This window comes from Benincasa hispida, chromosome 11, assembly GCF_009727055.1.
Source record: "Benincasa hispida cultivar B227 chromosome 11, ASM972705v1, whole genome shotgun sequence".
NCBI lineage: Eukaryota > Viridiplantae > Streptophyta > Magnoliopsida > Cucurbitales > Cucurbitaceae > Benincasa > Benincasa hispida.
In genome coordinates, this window is record NC_052359.1 from 2,525,400 (window position 1) to 2,545,585 (window position 20,186).

Here is a 20,186-nt window from a genome sequence, read left to right on the forward strand (position 1 = left end):
AACTTGATAGCTATTGCTATTTTATTATTAAACTTTTTTACTATTGTCGCCTTATAAATATAATTTTTTTAAAAAAAAGCAATTGGATTTTTCTTAAGTTCAAAATTTTCTTACCTCTTCAAATTACTATGCCAGTTGGTAAAAAGATTATACTTCCACCACCAACAAACTTTAGATTTTCATATAGAATGTCTTGGTATTTATATCCCCTAGGCAATTCTAAATCTATCTATGTGGGACAAGACTTCTCACTCCTCCTAACTTTTCCTATCAACCTAAGTCCAAAAGTCATTTCCAATCTTTGATATATAATAAGATTGAAAAAAAATATATTGATTAGTTTAAATGTATCTTCGTGGGAATACGTGATTTGATGAGATAAACAAATGAATTTTTAATTAGGCAAACAAAATGATAAGTGAAAATTCTCAAATATGAAGATAGTTTAATTGGTTATGGCCAAGGTTCAAAATATCGATGTGGATGAAAATATTGAGACCCTAATTTTATGAAAATATCAATATTAATGGAAATTTTGGGAGAAATTATGGAAATTGATGGAAATTATAATAATTAATTAATGAAACTTTGATTGTGGCTTAATTAGAATATAATTGACCATTTTAATCACAATTTTTATAAAGTAAGACAACATTTAGATATCTATTGTAAATGTCTATGTAAATATCGATGCGAGAGCAGAAATTTTAAAAAGAAATTAAAAATAATTACAAAAAAAATAATGTTTAGAAATATTTTAAGGTGAAATGATCTGGAAAATATGAAATTTTTGGATGGCTAAAGAAAAAACTCACATCAATTCAATTTTGAAGTGAAATTATCTAAATTTGATGAAAATTTTTGAATGAGGTAAAAAATAAATATATATTATTTTTTGTGATTTTTTCAAATTCAATTTTTTTTAGAAATAAAAGTTTTGAGTCGAAAATGAGACTAAAATTTGAGAAAAATTGAAAAAAAAAAACGCGTAAAAAAGGATTAATCATTTGTCGAAAATGACATTGACGTATGAAATTATAGAATTGTCTATAATCAGGACCATAAAGTTGAAAAACTTGAAATGAGCTAACGTAGTTAATTTTTTTTAAAAAAATAATATTTTCTCAAAATCTAGAAATTTCATCGAAATGGGTAATCGGAATGTTCTAGCTAGAAATTTCTAAATTTCTGTGGACAAAATAAAATTTCTCCCAATTAAAATTTCGAAGTCATCAAAATCCCGTTCTAGACATCAATCGAAATTTTAAACCATGGTTATGGCATTACAGCTTTAGTTAAAAGGCCAAATATTCAAATTTGCATCTAACGAAAAAAAATTATTTGAGAGAAGCACACATCAATTAAAAAAATATACTTATGACCTAATTTTTTAAATTTTGAAAGCAAATTTTCTCCAACAAAATAAATATAGCATATCAATAATTAACATGTATGTCTTCTTTTTTAAATAAAAGATTTATATCTCTATACCTTCACTTGTTGTACTTTAAAGGAAGAAGAAAAGTGTGAATTTCCCTAATTGCTTGAGTTGCTTGGTATATCTTCTTTAGTACTTGTGATTAAACATTACATCAACTATATATCTATTACTATTAGTACTACTTCATCTCAAGGTCTTAAAATTTGAACTTTACCTAAACATCAAAAAGTAAAAAATAAAAAATTCACAAAAACCTTCAATTAAATAATTTAAAATATATCAAAGAAAACCACCAAAAAGAATCAATCTTTGGGGGGGGAAAAGCTAGGAGGATATTTGACTAATAAGTTGCAAATCTATATTTAACTATAATAAATTTTAAGAAAACATTCTTTAAAAAATAATAAATAAATAAATAACTCCAAGTTTTCCTTTGTTAAAAGAAATACTTAAAAAGAGTTGACATTGAATTTTCCCAAACCCTATAAAGTAAAAAATGATCATTAGTAAAGTAAGGGATTTATTATGTGGTAGTTATGCTGTTTCTCTGTTTGTTTATGAAGTAATTAAAAACATTTGGTGAAATTAATTGAAACTGCCATGGGAAACCCATATCTTTGGGGGCAAACTTTTTCACATACATTGAAGATAAACTCATTATTAGCAAACCCTAACTCTAAACCCAATATTTCATATAATAATAATAATAATAATGGGGCAGTTAGGGTTTTGTGTTTTTAGTGCCCCAATTCATGCATGTCATTCCAAATTGTTGAGTTTGTGTATTTAATTTATATAACTCCCCCTTTAATCCCATATCCTAACTCCCTCCTTCTCTTATCTCAAATTTAAGATAAAAATTTTAAAAATAAACACTTATTCTCTTTTTTCTTCTGTTTTTAATATAAAAATAATTCAATAATAATTCACATCATACGTTAATTAATTTCCTTCCAATGATAGGACGATGTTCAAATGTTTATATCCATATTTATTGTACTAAAAAAAATTTAAAAAGACTAAAAATAAAAAAAAAAATTTACAAATGCATCCCCGAATAAAAAATGGGGTTAATAATTTGTGTCATCATCTTTCTAAATAAAATAAAAAAAAAAACTAAAAAAATCAAAACTTTCAAACAAAACTATTGAAAAGATAACCTTTTACAAATGCATCCTCAAGAAAAAATAAATAAATAATATTAATTATAATAATAAGTTAGATAGTTTGTGTTATCATAAATAACACAAATTGATGGAAGAAATAAAAAAGATGAAAATGGTTGAAAAATATGCCTAAGTTCAGGTTGGAGGACCTCTAGTGTGTGAGACTAGCATGATAACCAAATAACTTGACCATCAATTATCATTTTAGATGTGAAAAATTTTCAATATTCTTGATATAATTATACTTAGAACACGGATTATAAAATTATTTTTTAAAAAACAATTGAAATTTTTAAATGTTCTAAATTTTCTTGTTCCTTGATGTAGAGTACATACTTTATGTCAGTTTAGCTATAAGATACGATTGATTAGTCAATGTTTCAAAATTTAAAGTTGGTTCATTAGAACCATATAAATCGATACCCATAACTCCCTTTAAAAAAAAAGGGAACCTCTTGCAGTGTACAAAATAAACTTTGTAGTTGAATACAACCGTTTCTTTTCGCCCCACATTGATAAAAATAGATAAACAGGAATTAATTGATAAAAAAAAAAAAATTAGTAAGAGACCTCGAGTAAAAAATGATCCTAGACTGCTATACATTGCTAACATTAAAAAAGAGAATAATCGAGAATCTCGAGTAACTACTCAAACCACTAAAGTAGCTAAAGTGGTAATAAACTCCATCAATAAAATGGGTCCTATAGAAAGTCCATTGATTCTCAATCTCAATAATTATGCTTAGAACACTGGGTATAAAATATTTTTTAAGAAAACCAATTGAATTTTTTAAAAAAGATCTAAATTTTCTTTTTCTTTTTCTTTTTTTTTTTTTGACGTAGAGTACATATTTTAGATCAGTTTAGTTATATTCAACTTAAGAACTATATTGAATTGGTAAAATATTATTACTATATAATGTTCTACATTTAAATAAAGGGTATATATGAAATAAAATTTATGTAATTTAATTATATTATACAATTATAATTTGTGCATTAACACAATTAAACACTCTTTCTAAATCATATATGGTGGAAGGCGATGATGGCCCATGAGCTTACAAGTTTTAGCTAATTTCAAGTCTATGATTAAAATTTTCCTACCCCACTATTTTTTTTAATTTTTTATTAAAACAAATTGAGTATAGGAGAGGATCTTCAAATCTAAATTCTTCCATGTTCTTTAAAAAAGAAAGACCATATGGCATGAGAAAAGAAACTAAAACTCCGATTTGATAACTATTTGGTTTTTTATTTTTTATTTTTGAAAATTAAGTCTATAGACACTATTTGTTATCTACTTTCTACCAATACTTTAAAAAACCAAACCAAATTTTAAAAACTAAAAAAGTAGCTTTTGAAAATTTACTTTTGTCTTTGCAATTTGGCTAACAATTCAACCATTATAGTTAAGAAAAATGTAAATTATTGAAAAAAAAAATTGGAGGAAATATGCTTAATTTTAAAAAAACAAAATGATTACCATATAGGATATAACATATTGATATATAATAAGATTGAAAAAAAATACATTTAAATGTTTAGTAGTGATTTTTTTTCATGCATTGTTTAGTAGTAATCGACCTATACTCTTTTTATTTAAGGTCCGAGATTCAGAACTTCACCATAGTTGTATTACTAGAAAGAGAAAAAAAAATGAAGAATAAGGAGAAAAGGTGTGAAATCCCCCCTCCATCATTTGTTTGAATTTCTTGGTATATATTCTTTAGTATTTGTAATTAAACATTACATCAATTATATATTATTCATTACTATTGGTACTACTTCATATCAAGATTTCAAAAATTTGAACTTTACCTACATATCAAAAAGGAAAAAAGTCACAAAAACCCTCAATGAAATAATTTGAAATATATCAAAGAATTAAACCCACCAAAAAGAATATTTTTTGGAAAGAAAGAAACCAAAAAAAAGTTATGAAGGTAAGCCACTTTTTATTGCAAAAGTGAGTTTTTTTTTTTTATTTAATCCAAAATAGTTTTAAAAACTTTATCCACATTATTGTGAATTTAATAATTAACTTCTTCAAAATGGAGGTAATCCCATTTCCATATCTTCTCCCACCTTCCTCTTTTAACCTAATCCTCCTCCAATTAATTTATTAATTAATAGATATAATAAATTCCTTGTCAATGAAGCATATTACATTGTTTTTAATCTAGAAATTAATAATAAAGACACACACATATATATATACTCACACACCTGTATGGAGAAGAAAAATTGCAGTTTTTTTAGGGAAAATTTTGAAGCATTTTTGGGGTAGGGACCATATATGTGTGTGTGTGTGTGAGTTACTAATGTGTTCATTGAATTATAAATTTGTTTGTCTTTTCATCAAGATCTGTCTGTGCTTCAGATTTGGCCTAACCCAAACTTGTCATTTCACAGTTATATTTCTCATGTATGTTTGTATTTAAACAATGAAAAAAAATAAAATCTTAGTTTAATTGGGGAGCTTTATTATCTTCTATGGTAATTTTTCTTTTTAACAATCATGGAAAGAAGTTAGGGTAATATTACTACAAATCTATGTCATGTTTGGATAGAATATATCACATTGACAACAAAAATTCTTTGAAGATGTTTGAGCTATTTGATAATTATTTTGTTTTTTGTTTTTATTTTTTATAATGAAACTTATGAACTTTACTTCCACCTGCGAATTTCTTCCATTGTCATCTACTTTTTGTCAATGGTTTAAAAAACCAAGCCAAATTTTGAGAACTAAAACAAGTAATTTTCAAAAAGCTGCTTTTGTTTTTGAAATTTTGCTAAAAATTTAACGATTGTAAAGTTGCAAATTATTATAAGAAATGTAGATAAAATAGACTTAATTTTCATAAACAAAAACAAAAAACTAAATGGTTATCAAATGAGATATAAATAATTAGGTAAAGGAGTTTCAATTATAAAAATTTGAATGGGAGTTTAAAAAAAAAGAAGTGAAGAACACATTCTAAAAAAGTATTTTAGTACAATTCATGACACATAAGTCATCAAGTTTTGATAATGGGTTGGTCCTTATAAAAACAAATGATTTTTTTTTCATTCCATTTTGAATTTAGTTTCTATTCTAATGTCGTGGTAAATGACATAATAAAATTAAACTGTGATGGCTAGACTTCATTAATATGAAAAATTAATTTCAATTAAAAATGGAATCTAAATCTCAAATGCCAAACATATCATTTGTGAAACCTCAAAAACAAATAGAACTTAATATCAAATGTTAACACCAAAAATGTTAAAGTTTAAACATCTAAGAGCCAAATAAAATCTAGAATCAAATCTTGGCGATCAAAAGTATATTTTACCAAAAACTTTCTTCCAATCAAATATGTTTTTGTCCAAGTATAGTTCGCTTCTCAACTATATTTTATTGATAAAAAATTAAAATTAAAAGAAATCCAAAATGGTGTCGAGTAATGTCAAAAGGACTTGTCTACTCAAGAATATCTTCAACCTTTCCCAATAAATTTAGGCACCAAAATTGTGTATTTTATTTAATAATATAATGCACCCAAAAATACTCAATCATAAACCAAAAAATCATGTAATTTGAGTTTAACTGATGAGGAAAGAAGTAATCCCTAATCCATGCTAAGGCTTTTTTTCATGAATTTTTAAACAAGGTCAACATAAACAATTCTAGTTTTTTTTTTTTTTTTAATTACCCTAGTTTAATTTCTAACTTCACAAATGGAATGAATTAAGTCTTTGCCTTGAAAAATTACTAAATCTAAATCAAGCCAATCCAACCACATAAGTTTATTTGGTTCACTAAAAAAAGTTGCAAAGGCCATGTGGGATTTAAAATATCATTTTTGTCCACATACTTGAAAGTTGGTTTAATTTTAGTCTTTGTATTTTCAATTGTCCAATTTTAGTCACCATTTTCAATAAATTTCAAATTTAGTTCTCATTGATAGTTTATATATTAGCATAACATACTTACATATCGTATTTCCTTACATGAAAATTATTATTATTCTTTAATCAATTTTGGTAAATATTAACTTTGAGGGATCAAATTTAAGATTTATTGAAAATACAAAAATAAAATTAAACAAACTTCAAAGTATATTCACACAAATGGTATTTTAACCAAAGTATCACTTATGGGCTTTAATCCGGCATAATTATGGCTAAGCATTTGGAGGAAGAGAGAGAGAGATTAGGTTGAAGGCAAAAGGAAACCATGTGAGAAAGACACATTAGAGTGATTAATTCATAGCAATTAATTGTATTGTGGTTGTCCCATTTTCTTGACTTATTCATTATAAATAATAATTTGTTCTTCAGAGGGTTTTTTCTTTTTTTTTTTTTTTTGGTAATGAATCTTAATCATTCACTGAGAAAATTATAGAATCATATAATGCCATGATAATGGGGTTGATAAAAATGCCTAATGGCTTCTGAAAAAGTTAGATGTTGAGATGAGTGAAACCACGGAAAACTGAAAGCATTTGACAGCTTTTTTTGTTCCTAGGAAAAATTACTTGCAAAAAGTTTGATAGCCACTACCAAACTTGTCCTTGGGTTCAGCTTTAGAACACACCTATAATTGTGTATAAAATATAAGTGAAATTACAAATTTAGTCACTTAATTTTGAGATAATTTGTGTTTATTTAATAAATTAAAATTTTAGTCACTGGATTTTAGGATTTGGTGTTTATTTAATTCATCTTTTTAAGTATTCAAAATTACAAAATTTAACTACTACACATTTGAATTCTTGAAATTCACGAATCTAAAAAGGACAAAATTGAAGTTTATAGTTTCGTTGGACATAAGTTTAGAATTTATATCTAATAGATTAATTAATCTTTTTAAAAGTAAATAAATTTGACAAGGACCCATTAGACACGAAATTGAAAATTTATGAACCTATTAGGAGCTATTTAGAATGCTAAGTTGGTTATTATAGTTGTTATTTATAGTTTGTAGATTATAATAATCGGTGAATTATAAAAATTTGTCTGGGATGCAGAATACTTTAGTATGGATTATAATAGTTGGGTGCATACTTTTAAATCTAGGTTACATATGAAGAGATAAGATGGTTACCCGGTAGATAATGAATGTTTTCAAATAGTTTTACGGTAGAAAAGTGTGAGTTATAATAATTAGCAACTTCAACTATTATAATAATGCCCAAACATTTAAGTGAGTTATAATAGTCCATTTCATTCAAAGTAAGTTAGAGGTCCAAATGCCACTTTAAATATTTATGATAGTTCAGAGATCAAATAACTACCAATGCACAATAGCTCAGAAAAAGGTTTAAGATGGAATTCTTTGTCATAATTAGATCAATGTTTCCTATGGAACCCATATGGGGTTTTTTTTTAAAATTTATTTCCTCCTTTTCTATTTGGTCTTTGGTTGTTGGGTGGTGGGAGTGTGCAAGCAACCCATCTGAAGCAAATGACTTTGATTCAAAGATAAATAATGAATGAGATATATGGTTGTGTTTGGCTGTCCCCATTATGTAGACTTACTGCTTTCAATTGTTTATCTTTAGCTATTGGAAAGAAAAGAAAGCAAAGGAATTCCCTTTTGTTTGAGGCATCTTGATTACCTCATTTTGTGACTTACAAAAAGGCAAATATATCCTGTAGAAGAACACCACATGTTCCAACTTGATTTTTTTCCTGCAATTATAGCTTTTGAAAAGAAAGATCAATGATTAACCCACTATAAACTATTTTAGGCCCATTTGTTCCAATCTTCTGGCCCAAAAATAGCCCATGTTACAAACTTTTCCTTTTCAATATCTTTTTCACAAACATCTAGCAGATCTTTCTTTGAAAACTCTCAATCTCACACTTCCTGCTAGAAAAATAACACCCCAAATGGCCAATCAAGGTTCATGATCCAACTCATCATTTCATCACAAATAAGAAAGATCAGATAAATGAGATGTGGAATTTGTGGAGACAATGCACATTTAATGCTGTTGCCATATAAACATTAATGGCTGTTGAGAGAATAAATTACACAAGGACATAACAGCATCATGTTTGGAGATTTTAACCTAAAGTCAATAGAGGGGTAAAAAAAAAAAAAAAAGAGGACAAAATCTGCATCACATCATAGAGTGCCTATCTGCTTGAGAGAAGAAAAGTGAGCATCAATTTGGTTGAGAGTTTCTTGATCAATATTAGTTTTATTGATCAACTTTGGCAATGAATAACCCAATTCTTTCCTTGAGTCTAAATCTTTCTTTATAACTTGCTCCTTGGATATGTCAGTCTCTTCAGATTCTGTTTGACTGGATGTTGTTTTGTGTGGGTTAAAAAGCTGATGTTTCATTGCCAAGCAAGATTTTAAGTCCTCCTCATTCCGGGCTTTGTTTAGCTTGTCAATGAGATCGCCTAAAGCTCGAGCTCTTTTGGCATGCCAACCTTTTACCGTTTTGAATCCATCATTAAGATTCGTCTGGTCAGCAGTCTCATCAGCTTCGGCATGGTCAGTGACCTCATCGATGTTATCAGTTGCCTCGACTTTTTTAAATTTCCTTAGTCTATCTTCAACAATTTCCTGTATCCTCTTTCTAGAGATGTCTGATGTAACTGGATTTGATCCTAACTTTAACTTCAATCCGGGTATCATTTCCTCAGGGTTGGCTTCTGTAGTAGAGTTTATAGAGGGTCCATCCTTAAGAGACCCATCAATCATAGATCTCATGGAAAAGACTTCCTCCAATAGATTAACATTCTGCATGTATCGATCAAAAGCTTCATTTTCTGCTTCAATATTTCTCTCCCGAAATTCCCTTAACTTGGAAAATCTCCATTCATTAATAGCAGCGGCATCCTAAAATCCTTCTCAAATTAGAATAAGGCAATGTACTTGTGTTCAATAACTACAAAGCAGAAGATAAATTGACTAATTATGAACACCTTTCTGGTCAATGGCTTCCGTGAACGGAGAGGGATTTGCACATTGTTGAATTGGGAAAAGTTGTTAGAGAGTTGTCGAAGTGAAGCTACTCTATGCAAAGTCCTGAAGCACAAAACCAACAAAAATGAAAATCTCCAACACGCAGAGCCAGAAGAAAAGCCTAAATATGGCTATCCAGACTATGCTAACGATAGCCTAATTAGGCATTGTTGTGTTAAACAGTCTGCTGTAGCAGGGGTTGGGGATCCCGGAGAAGTAATCTGATATCATCTTCAGGGGAAGAAAATTATCAAACTTTAAAGGAGTTCAGAAACGTTAAAAAGGAGTGAAGGAAATCCTCCATGATCTTTAGAACTCAAGGACACTAATATATAACCTATAGAAAAAATCCTATTCAAGTAAGGTTGTAAAATCTTCCAATCTCCATCATCTTAAACCAATAATATCCTGAAGAGCCTATTGTTCAATTGTCAAACGAGAATACTGCAGGCTACAAGCAAGATTGGTGCATGGAAACCAATATCGGGAACAAAATTATCTTTTGGTAGTGACGAAAAAATAAATAAAGGCGTAAAATAAAATTAAATGGTGTCTGGAACTCGCATACCCAGATGATGATGGATCTGATGATTGCTTGTCGAATAGAGGAGAGCTAGAAGTAGGTGTCTTGTCTGGAAAAGTCGCATTTGCTTTCAACACTGCAACATAATATCAATTATATTGGAATCATATACCAAGCCTTCAAACTACAAATCCACAGGTCTTCCCAACCTCAGAACAAGCTACCGGGCATACGTGCAGACAGGACAACAAGAAAATATGAACAGAAACCGATATTCCTATTCTAAATGCCCAGATTATATTTGATTAACAAGATATATTTTCAAGGGGAAAGATCAATATTTACCCCTTTCTTGACAAGATTTATCCATTTTTTACCATATAATTTCAATGACATCAAATTGTACCTTAAAACATCGAAAGCAGGTGTGATTTTTACCTCAAACTTTACCGGGTTTTGATAAATTTTCATTTAAATTTTTGCCCAAAAAATATTCCTATGTACAATTTATGAATCATAAAACATATAGCAGGCACAAAAGTTTATGAGACTTCGTAGGAAAACAACATGCATATTGGATTTATGTTGAAAGTTGCGAATTTTGTGAGATTTTATCAGTGGTCAATGTTGTGCATTATGGAAGATAGTGTTGTACAATTCTCGACTTTTAGTGATATTTGTAAGATTTTTTTCTTATATATCCATGATCTTATTTAGCCCATGTGGAACTTTACTACATTCCCAACAAGCATCCCCTCGAACAAGGGATCACCAAGCCTCCCATTAGATGATCATCTATCCAATCGAGCTCTTTAGGTCAACTCCCCTTCTAAGGAGCAAACCGTTGATCCTATAGAGCTCAACCACAAATCTTCACCATTACTATATCTTTCAAGACTCACCACTTCTTTGTTTGGCACCCAAGGATTCTACCGACATGATTAAGTCAAAGGCATGGCTCTAATACCACTTGTTAGAGATGGCAACCTGTACGACCTCTAGTTATAGTTATATTAGGAATATTCGTATGTTTATGCATAAGAGCATTTTAGTGATTAGCTAAGGAGTTTGTTAGTATTCTTAGTTATAAATAGAAGGAGTGGATTGGGAGAAAGTGTGAATCATTTTGGTAGGAATTTCCATTGTGGGAATTTGGAAGAATGTAGCTCTCTTGAATGGTTATGATATATTGTGTAACTTCTCTTATATTGTAATATATATATCTATCTTTGAGTTCTTTGTGTTCTTGAAGCTTTCTTGTTAGGTGGTTTCCTAACACGATCATCCAAATATCTTCATTGGTATGAGGCTTTTTGGGTGAAATCAAAAATAAAAACACAAGGATTTACACCCATGGTGATATCTGTACGATCTTTACTTCCTTTAAATTAAAATTAGTGGGTGAATTTAGTGAATATTGAACACATGGTAAAGATTGAAACACTTGTCTGGGTTAAAATTGATAAAATTGAAAGTTTATTTAGGGTGTAAATTGATACATAATGCCAAGGTTAGGGTTACATTGATCTTTTTACCTAAATTTTAAATATTTGATTTATAATCTGTAGTTTGGAAAGTCCATGGCAATTTACCAAGCATCTGAGAAATATCAAGCATGTGTCCCACAGAAACAATTTTTTCTCCAATAAAATATTAATGTTTCAAACAGATAAAAGATCGAATGAAACTAAGAACCAGTCCTGGTAAATCTAGACTCAACTTACAATGGTGCTTGATCATTTTAATTTAGTAGAAAAATAAGGGAATCCACCAAAATGCCAACTTCCTAGGAGTATCAACTATCAACTAATACATTCAGGTCACAGAAACCACTCACCATTATATTGCACTACTGAATAGGAAAAACTAATGGAAAAACTTTTATGCCACATTCTTTTGACAGAAATCTTCGGATTATCTTCTGAAAAGGTAAGAATCTCAAGCTTAACATTAAATGTTAGAGAACCAAGGAAATTAATCCTAATTCTTCAGTCTCCAAGTACTGGAAAGAGCCAAAAATTGAACTTCAGTCCAAAATGCTTTATACTCTAGTGCACCGAATACTCCTGCTTTTGTGGTAATATCTCCTTTGCCTGGTTTTCCCTCATGCTGATAATCTTTTTTTTCTTTTCTTTTCTTTTTTTTTTTCCTTTTCTTTTGTTTTGTTTTAATTCACCTTCGTGGCTTAGTCCTCCATTTTCCTACCAGATCCACCTTGTACAACTTCAATTGGACGGTCCTGTTTGACATCAAAGCATCTAATATTTCTACTTATTTTCATGGTTGATCGACATCTTCTTAGAATTCAAGGGCACAGTTGTGCAACCTATAGAATAAAACAGATCTTGCAGAAGTATGATCATGATATCTTCTTTCTTTACCCAAGACGAGATATTTGTATATGCATAATAGATTACTCATAGTTCCTTTTTCTCTCTCCTATGTTATTCTCAACCCCCACCCTACATTTATCCTCACTTTGGAAGGTTAGAATTTCAGATAATGCCAAGCTTTTTTGCCGGCAATCAATACACAAGAGATTAAGTATAATTGACCTTACCCAAAGATTGACTTCTCCTGTCTCTAGGGCCTCACTTGTGCCTCTTATGTAAGGGTGTTTCTGTACCGAAGCACACTTTATAGAGATGTCAATTTTTAAATTTAAAATGAATAAAATAAAATAATGTGCATATGCAACCCAAGACCCTGACTTTGGAGATACCACAGGCTTTTCCTTATTAAGCTCACTCAAAGATTCGAACATGCAACCTCTAAGTAGGTGTTACTCAGAGATTGCGGGCCTTATAGAGAAATCAATTTGCAAGTTCAATTCGCAGGATGGAGATTTTTTAGAGGGGTTCAGAGCCCTTGGAAGAGATGCAAATCTTGATTCAGTTTAATCTACCTTTAGATGTCAATGACTAAGGAGTTTAGTACCCATAATCATTAGAGCCCTTTTTTGTACTTTCTTTTAGTTTGCTTCCCGTGTAGAGTTCTCAATTTTTTTCTTGTAGCATACATTTGTATTTTTTTTTCATTAATCTTAATGAAAGTTTTGTTGATCATAAAAGGAGAGAGAGAAGGATACCAAAATTCTCCACCCAATCGATTATAACATGAGTTTACTTTAAATGTTTCTAAGGAAAACTACGACAAATGCCTATAAGCTAAGAAGCACAGATCTAATGACACATTATTTTTTAATAGTCCAGGACATGGACACGACAATGACACATTTATTAAACCATACCTTTTTGAAAATATATATCATTTTTATACAATAAGGAAATTCAAAGTCAATAAGGTGGTGCATTTATATGCTTAAAAAATGAGTTTGATGTATTTCACTTTAAAAAATTTATTCGAAGTTAAATATTTGAGGCTTGTCTATCAAACGTTCGACCTATATTGACTTTGCACAACTAGTGCTTAACGCATCCATTAAGTTGACAAGTGTTCACAAGTGTCAGATTATCGAGTGTCCAACAAGTGTTGGATACAAATGCGCTAGCCAAACTAAAATATATGTGCTTCTCTTAGCCTATAAGAACGAGCAACACAAAAAGCCCTAGGTGCACTTGATAGCTTCTGGATGTGAAATCAGCTTTCACTAAGAAATTAAAGTACAAAGAAGGCCCAGCCGAAGGTGGGAAGTACAAAAACTTGAAAATATATAATGGCAGCAACATCACACATACACTGGCCTTGGTCACTTTCTGGTATATATATGTGTGTGTGTGTATATGTATGTGTAGAACTTTTTCTTTTGGGGATGGAATATTCACCTTTTGCACTTTGGAACTTGGAAAAAATAAAATAAAATACTTATTCAATTTTTAGCACTTTTGACAGATTATCTTTCTTTTTCTCAGGCATCGCTGGAAGATACAGAGGGGCACCAGAGCAAATGTATTTGTAAATGTATCGAATTCAGATATAACAATTTCATTTATCACGAATTCTTATTTCCTAGTTATGATCTATAATTATACTTTTCCAATTCCAATTTTATATCAAGCAATGTACTCCTCCAGGCAAGGAGAAATTTTGTTATTTTTATTGTACGAAATTAGAAAGAAATAAAATAATACAAGAAGCATTCCAAAAAAATAGTTAGCAAAAAAGCCAAACTAAAATGAAAAGGGGATCAAATCTAACAAAATAAGACCTAAAGAGTAATTACAAAAATCTTTGTACACCAATGCCAAAGAAAGATAATAGAACCTATCTAGGAACCAAATGTCTTCCCAAGGACTCTAAACCCCTCTAGAAATTCAATTGTCAAATGCGGATGTTTTAAAGGGCTAAAAGCAATGTTCGAGCTTTTTTTTTCCTTGGAGTGGTGTAAGACATAAGCCTCAATTTAAATATACAAAATTTATAAAAATCTTTAAGAAGTGGCTTGGGCTCCGGCCCCTTTTTTTCTTTTTGTAAATTTCATATATCAATGAAATTTGTTTCCAATAGAAAGAAAAATAAAAATCTTTAAGAAGTAGACCATAAATTACTTACCATAGTGATTACATAGAGAGGAAAATATCATCTCGTGTTTTCTTAAATCTCAACAATCACCACTCTCATATGCCCATAAGCCTCTTTCAATCCAAAGAATAGCAATCCTCAGCGCCTAATATGAGTTCCTTTCGAAACACTAAGTGCATCTTGTACTCTGAGAATTGCCATTTCCTTCTCAAGCTAGAGTGTTCCAAGGTTACAAGGGATGTTTCCCCACCCCACCCACACAATCCCATTCCTATATTCAGAAAGGGCGGAGATGGAGATGGAAATTCAACACATCACACACACACACAAATAATCCATGATAGACAATTTAACATCCGTTAAAATGTTGGAAAATCTATATGCCATGGCAAGAGATAAATAACTATAACAGATTAACAGTGCAGCCAATAGAAGATCAGTTTCTTACCGTGAATATAGCATGGATTTTGGTTTCTCGCACAACAGCTCTTGCACGATTCATAAGGACACCTGCCGCGCACGTTTCAGCTTAGGAAATTATTGTTGAAAATTCAAAACAATGACTTGTAAATCAGATATCAAAATTAGCTGACCAAATAATCTAATCTAATGATGAAAAAATGTAAAATAAGTAAACGTTAGTTTTGAGAACTTTCCAAGTATAATCTCATACATACTGGCGAAAAATCAATCTACTAATAAAAATATTGAGAGAAGAAAACAATCAGAAGACCACAAAAACAAAACAAATCTAGGGTTTCAAGCGCATGAGAGACAAAATTCAAGTCAAAAGGAGAGGAAACAGCAGAAGGAGAGATCAATAAACCTGGAACGAGCAACATTGCCACAAACCCTACACTTGGGCTTGTTAAGGCCGCGAAGAGTCTTCGGTGGCGTTCCTGTACGGTTGGCCAAGTGGTTGGAGGAAACAGCAGCGTTAGCCGTGACGGCGCTGGCAGTGTCAGAGCTGTTGTTGCTAACGGTTGGCGACGGAGCCGCCATGCAAGGGTTAGAGAAGAAGAAAGGAGAGGAAAGGAGGTGAAAAATTGGGGGAATTGGAGGGGGAAACGGTGAGAAAGAGGATGAGAATTGGGAAATTGGTGAAGAATTTTTGAAATTTTGTTGAAGGGCGGGAGATTTTGGGCTATTTGTTAGTGTTTTTAGAGTTTGGCGGTAACAGATCAGGAAATCGGCGACGGCGAAAAACTGTAAAGAGATCCGGCAAGCATCCAGTCCCCTTCCTTATTTTCGTGGCATTTCTGAATTTTATTTTATTAAAATCAAATATATCTTCAATTGGCCCAACCCTTTGTTTTTGGGCTTCCCTCTATTGGGCTGGGCTGAGTTGATTTTCTTTTTTTTTTTTTTNTCTGAATTTTATTTTATTAAAATCAAATATATCTTCAATTGGCCCAACCCTTTGTTTTTGGGCTTCCCTCTATTGGGCTGGGCTGAGTTGATTTTTTTTTTTTTTTTTTTTTTTTTGCATCTGAACATATCCAGCCTAATTTAATTTGAGAGTAAAATTACAAATTAGTTCTTGAGGCTCTCTTGAGTAATTATTCAGTTTTTTTTTACTTTTAATTTCTGAAATTTTAGCCTACTTTTTTTAATTTTTTTATCCTGGTTTTCATCTTTACTTGGGTATGAAAATTAAATTCTCAGCCAAATTTTAAAAATAAAAATGTTACTAAATTTTTTTTTTTATTTTTTCAAATTTTGGCTTGAATTTTGAAAATACCGATAGAAATTAAATAATGAAGCAATAAATTTATAAGTAAATGGGTATTTGTAAGCTTAATTTTTCAAAAAAAAAATTTAAAAAAAAACCTAAATTGTTACTAAACAGAGCCTAGATTTTCAAAGTTGAGTTTTTTTAATTGCTAATGCTATGTTTGGAACCTCGTTTTGAGAGATTTTAAATTATGATAGATTTCAAATGAGAAAAAATGAGTGATGTAAAAAAAAATTAACTAAAATAGTTGAATTTCATAGGAGTTCATAAGATTTAAAAGTAAATTACTTATTTATACCCTATTGGGTAATCATTTGAATTTTTATTTTTTTTAAAAAAAATTAAGCTTAGTTCATCCACATTTCTTAGGATGGTCGAATTCGGAAACATTAAGCTTAGTTCATCCATCTCGTTGTGATAACGTGAACTTTTTAGTCTACCAGGTCTTCTCAACAACGATGGATCAGGATGTAAGACAACCATATTAGGGTGTGTGATCCAGTAATCTTCATGCGATACAAGTTGAAATTGAGGAGAGTAACATTCAGCATACGTTGATAATTTGTAGTAGTCCTCGATAAAATCTTCGTAGTTCATGTTAAAATGTGAGTAAACGGCCATAAAATGCGAGCATGGAATGTCGAATGCTTGCCACTTGTTACGTACCGCTCAGACCTGTTTAACCTCAATATTTGAACGTTTCCTCCTTTGGCATTGAGACTATGACGGCCGATCTTCACATGAAACACACCTTCGATTGTACTTCATGTTTACTAGATCGTGCAGCCCATTTATTTACTTTGTCGTGTGTACCTGGATTTTTACTCCACTAGTATTATAAAATATGTTTGAAATAAACTATTAATAAATTATATATATATAAAATAATATTTACCAGGTGTATTTATCTTGACACTCCAATGCATACCATATTTCTGCTCTTCTTTTAGAGCATTTATAGGCAACATTCGAGCTCCTTTGAGGACTTCATTTATGCACTCTGATAGATTTGTCGTCATCCACCCATATTTGAATCCTCCATCATGTGTTTGAGTCCATTGCTCTAAACTAATGTTGTCAAAAAAAACTTAGACAGCTTCGATTTATTCCTTTGATATCTTCAATTGCTTTGTTGAACTTTTGAATTTGAAACTGTCATCCGGCACGATAAACATAATTTTTCAATTAATTAAATTTATACTTTTTATTGAAGTTGCTGACAATATGTCGTAAGCAGAAACGATGGTGACATTTCGGTCCCGTCCAACCATTTGTTGGGTTGTTCACTGCTGCAATTATATAGCATGTCGATCTGAAATTAAACACACCTCTTCGTATGTTACAATTTCTCTCAGATGTTTCATACTTAGTGATCTCGAACAAGCCACCATACCGAGCGATACTGTTCATGTAACAAGTGGCAAACATTCGGCATTTCATGCTCGCATTTTATGGTCGTTTGCTCACATTTTAACATGAACTACGAATATTTTATTGAGGACTACTACAAATTGTCAACGTATGCTGAATGTTACTCTCCTCAATTTCAACCTATATTGCATGAAGATTACTGGATCACGCACCTTAATATGCCCGTCTTATATTTTGATCCATCATTGTTGAGAAGACCTGGTAGACCGAAAAGTTCACGTTATCACAATAAGATGGATTGGACAGAACCAGCCACTCGACAACAATGTGGATTTTGTAACCAGTTAGGACATAATCGAATGAAGTGTCCTTCGTTACTAAGACGGGCTCCAGATAGTTAGGGATTGAATAATAAATAATTTTTTTTATTATATATTCATTTTATTGTATATTCAATTTTTTTTTTGTAATCAATAAAGTTTTACATTATAATAATCTAATATATTCAATTTATAGTATAATAATCTAATATATCTAATATATTCAATTTGTTGTCTAATGATTATTTAATTACAGTATAATAATCTAATATATTCAATTTGTTGTCTAATGATTATTCAATTATAGTATAATAATCTAATATATTCAATTTATTGTCTAATGATTATTCAATTATAGTATAATAATCTAATATATTCATTTTATTGTCTAATGATTATTCAATTATAGTATGATTATCTAATATATTCAATTATAGTCTAATGGTTATTCAATTATAGTATGATTATCTAATATATTCAATTATAGTCTAATGATTATTCAATCATGGTATAATTATTAGCTATTTTTTCTCTTTTTTTATATATATTTATATGGAAAGTTCAAATAAAGTGAAGACTCTCACTCTCTCCTAAGATCTCGCTCTCTTAGTCTCGCTCTCTCCTAAGATCTCGCTTTCTCCTAAGATCTTGCTCTCTCACTCTCGCTCTCTCCTAAGATCTCGCTCTCTCTGTTATTGTTGTTATTTTTCCATTAATGATTACTAGCTTTCATTTATTCTAGAACAATCACAAATACTTTTTTGATAATGGATCTACTACTAGAAACTCGATGTGTAATCTTAGCAGTCAATGTGTATTTCTGAATAATCTCATTTTTCAATTATTCAACCATTTCATTTTACCAAGTTCAAGTCAGATTAGTCAATATAAACTAAATCTCGCTCTCTCCAACATTCTCGCTTTGAATCTCACCTTCTCCTAAAATCTCGCTCTCTCTTAAAATCCTGTTCAACATCTCGTTCTCTCCTACTATCTCGCTTTGAATCTCGCTATCTCCTTAATCTACTTCAGCCCATTTATCTCCTTAATTGCTTTGAAGTTTCGACATGTGTGTAACTTTCAACATCGTAGACAAAGCTAATTTAGAATTCCAAGGCATAACTTGTATCCATGTGCTTCATATTCGCCTGGAGTTTGCTCCCAGAAATATAGCCATCCCCCCCCCCCTCACGTCAATCCCACAAGCCTCCGTCTAATTCGAAATGATAAAAAATGCATAGGTTGTTAGAAACAACTCGAGTACACATATTGTTTCCAAGTTTTTCTTTGTTCGTCGAGTTCTCAACGTTCAACCTCCACACTAGTCGAGTTCTCAACGTTCGACCTCTAACCTCGAACTCCCAAAACAACAATATTTCTCTAATAAGTTTTGAAAACAACAATATTAATATTAAAGGTCCATTGAATTCTTAGTCAAATTCCAAAACAAAAACAACTTTTTGAAAGCTATTTTTTTTAGTTAAATAGATAATAAAAGAATAAATTTGGAGGTGAAAGTAGTATTTATAGGCTTAATTTTCAAAATCAAAAACAAAAAATAAAATATTACCAAATCAGGTCTCAGTATTCTCGTATTCTAATTCTCAATTTACAAATCTCAACTATAAGCCTATACTAGTAAATTTCTTAAACTTTCTTTTATTTTGTAACACAATATTTTAAATACATACATTTTAAATCTTTCTCGTTTCAAATAAAGTAAGAATTTTAAAAGTATTTCTCAAGATTCAAATAATATGATCTAAAAATAATTTCTTTAACTTCCTTGATTTAAAAAGAGGGTAAACCTTAAATAGTATTTAATAAATCGCTTTTAATTTTATGTCTAATAGATTATTAACGCCTCATTTTCTTATAATTGGGGAATGGGGATTTGAACCACAAATTTCATGGTTACTAACACATTCGTATGCCAATTAAGTTATGCTCGGTTTGGGATAAGTCTTGTTTGGTAGCCATTTCGCTTTTGGTTTTTAATTAAACTCATTCTACCTATAAATTTCTTGCTTGTTTACCAATCTTTTCATAAACCAACGTTAAGTTTTAAAAACTAAATAATAATAATAATAATTTTTAAAAACTTGTTTTTGTTTTTAAAATTTGGCTAAAAATTCGGTTTTTGTTAGTTAAGAGAGATGCAAACCACTATAAGAA

General features: G+C 30.3%; 1 protein-coding gene across 1 annotated transcript; it reads right to left on the reverse strand.

Moving 5' to 3' along the window:
- Window positions 1-8,523: 8,523 nt before the first annotated feature.
- LOC120092108 lies at window positions 8,524-15,854 on the reverse strand. The gene is made up of 5 exons (XM_039050316.1): window positions 15,412-15,854; window positions 15,034-15,095; window positions 10,149-10,239; window positions 9,541-9,643; window positions 8,524-9,454 (listed from the first exon to the last, which is right to left on the reverse strand). The coding sequence occupies exons 1-5, from the start codon at window positions 15,585-15,587 to the stop codon at window positions 8,729-8,731; spliced, it is 1,158 nt and encodes a 385-aa protein (XP_038906244.1). The 5' UTR covers window positions 15,588-15,854; the 3' UTR covers window positions 8,524-8,728.
- Between the last annotated feature and the right edge of the window lie 4,332 nt (window positions 15,855-20,186).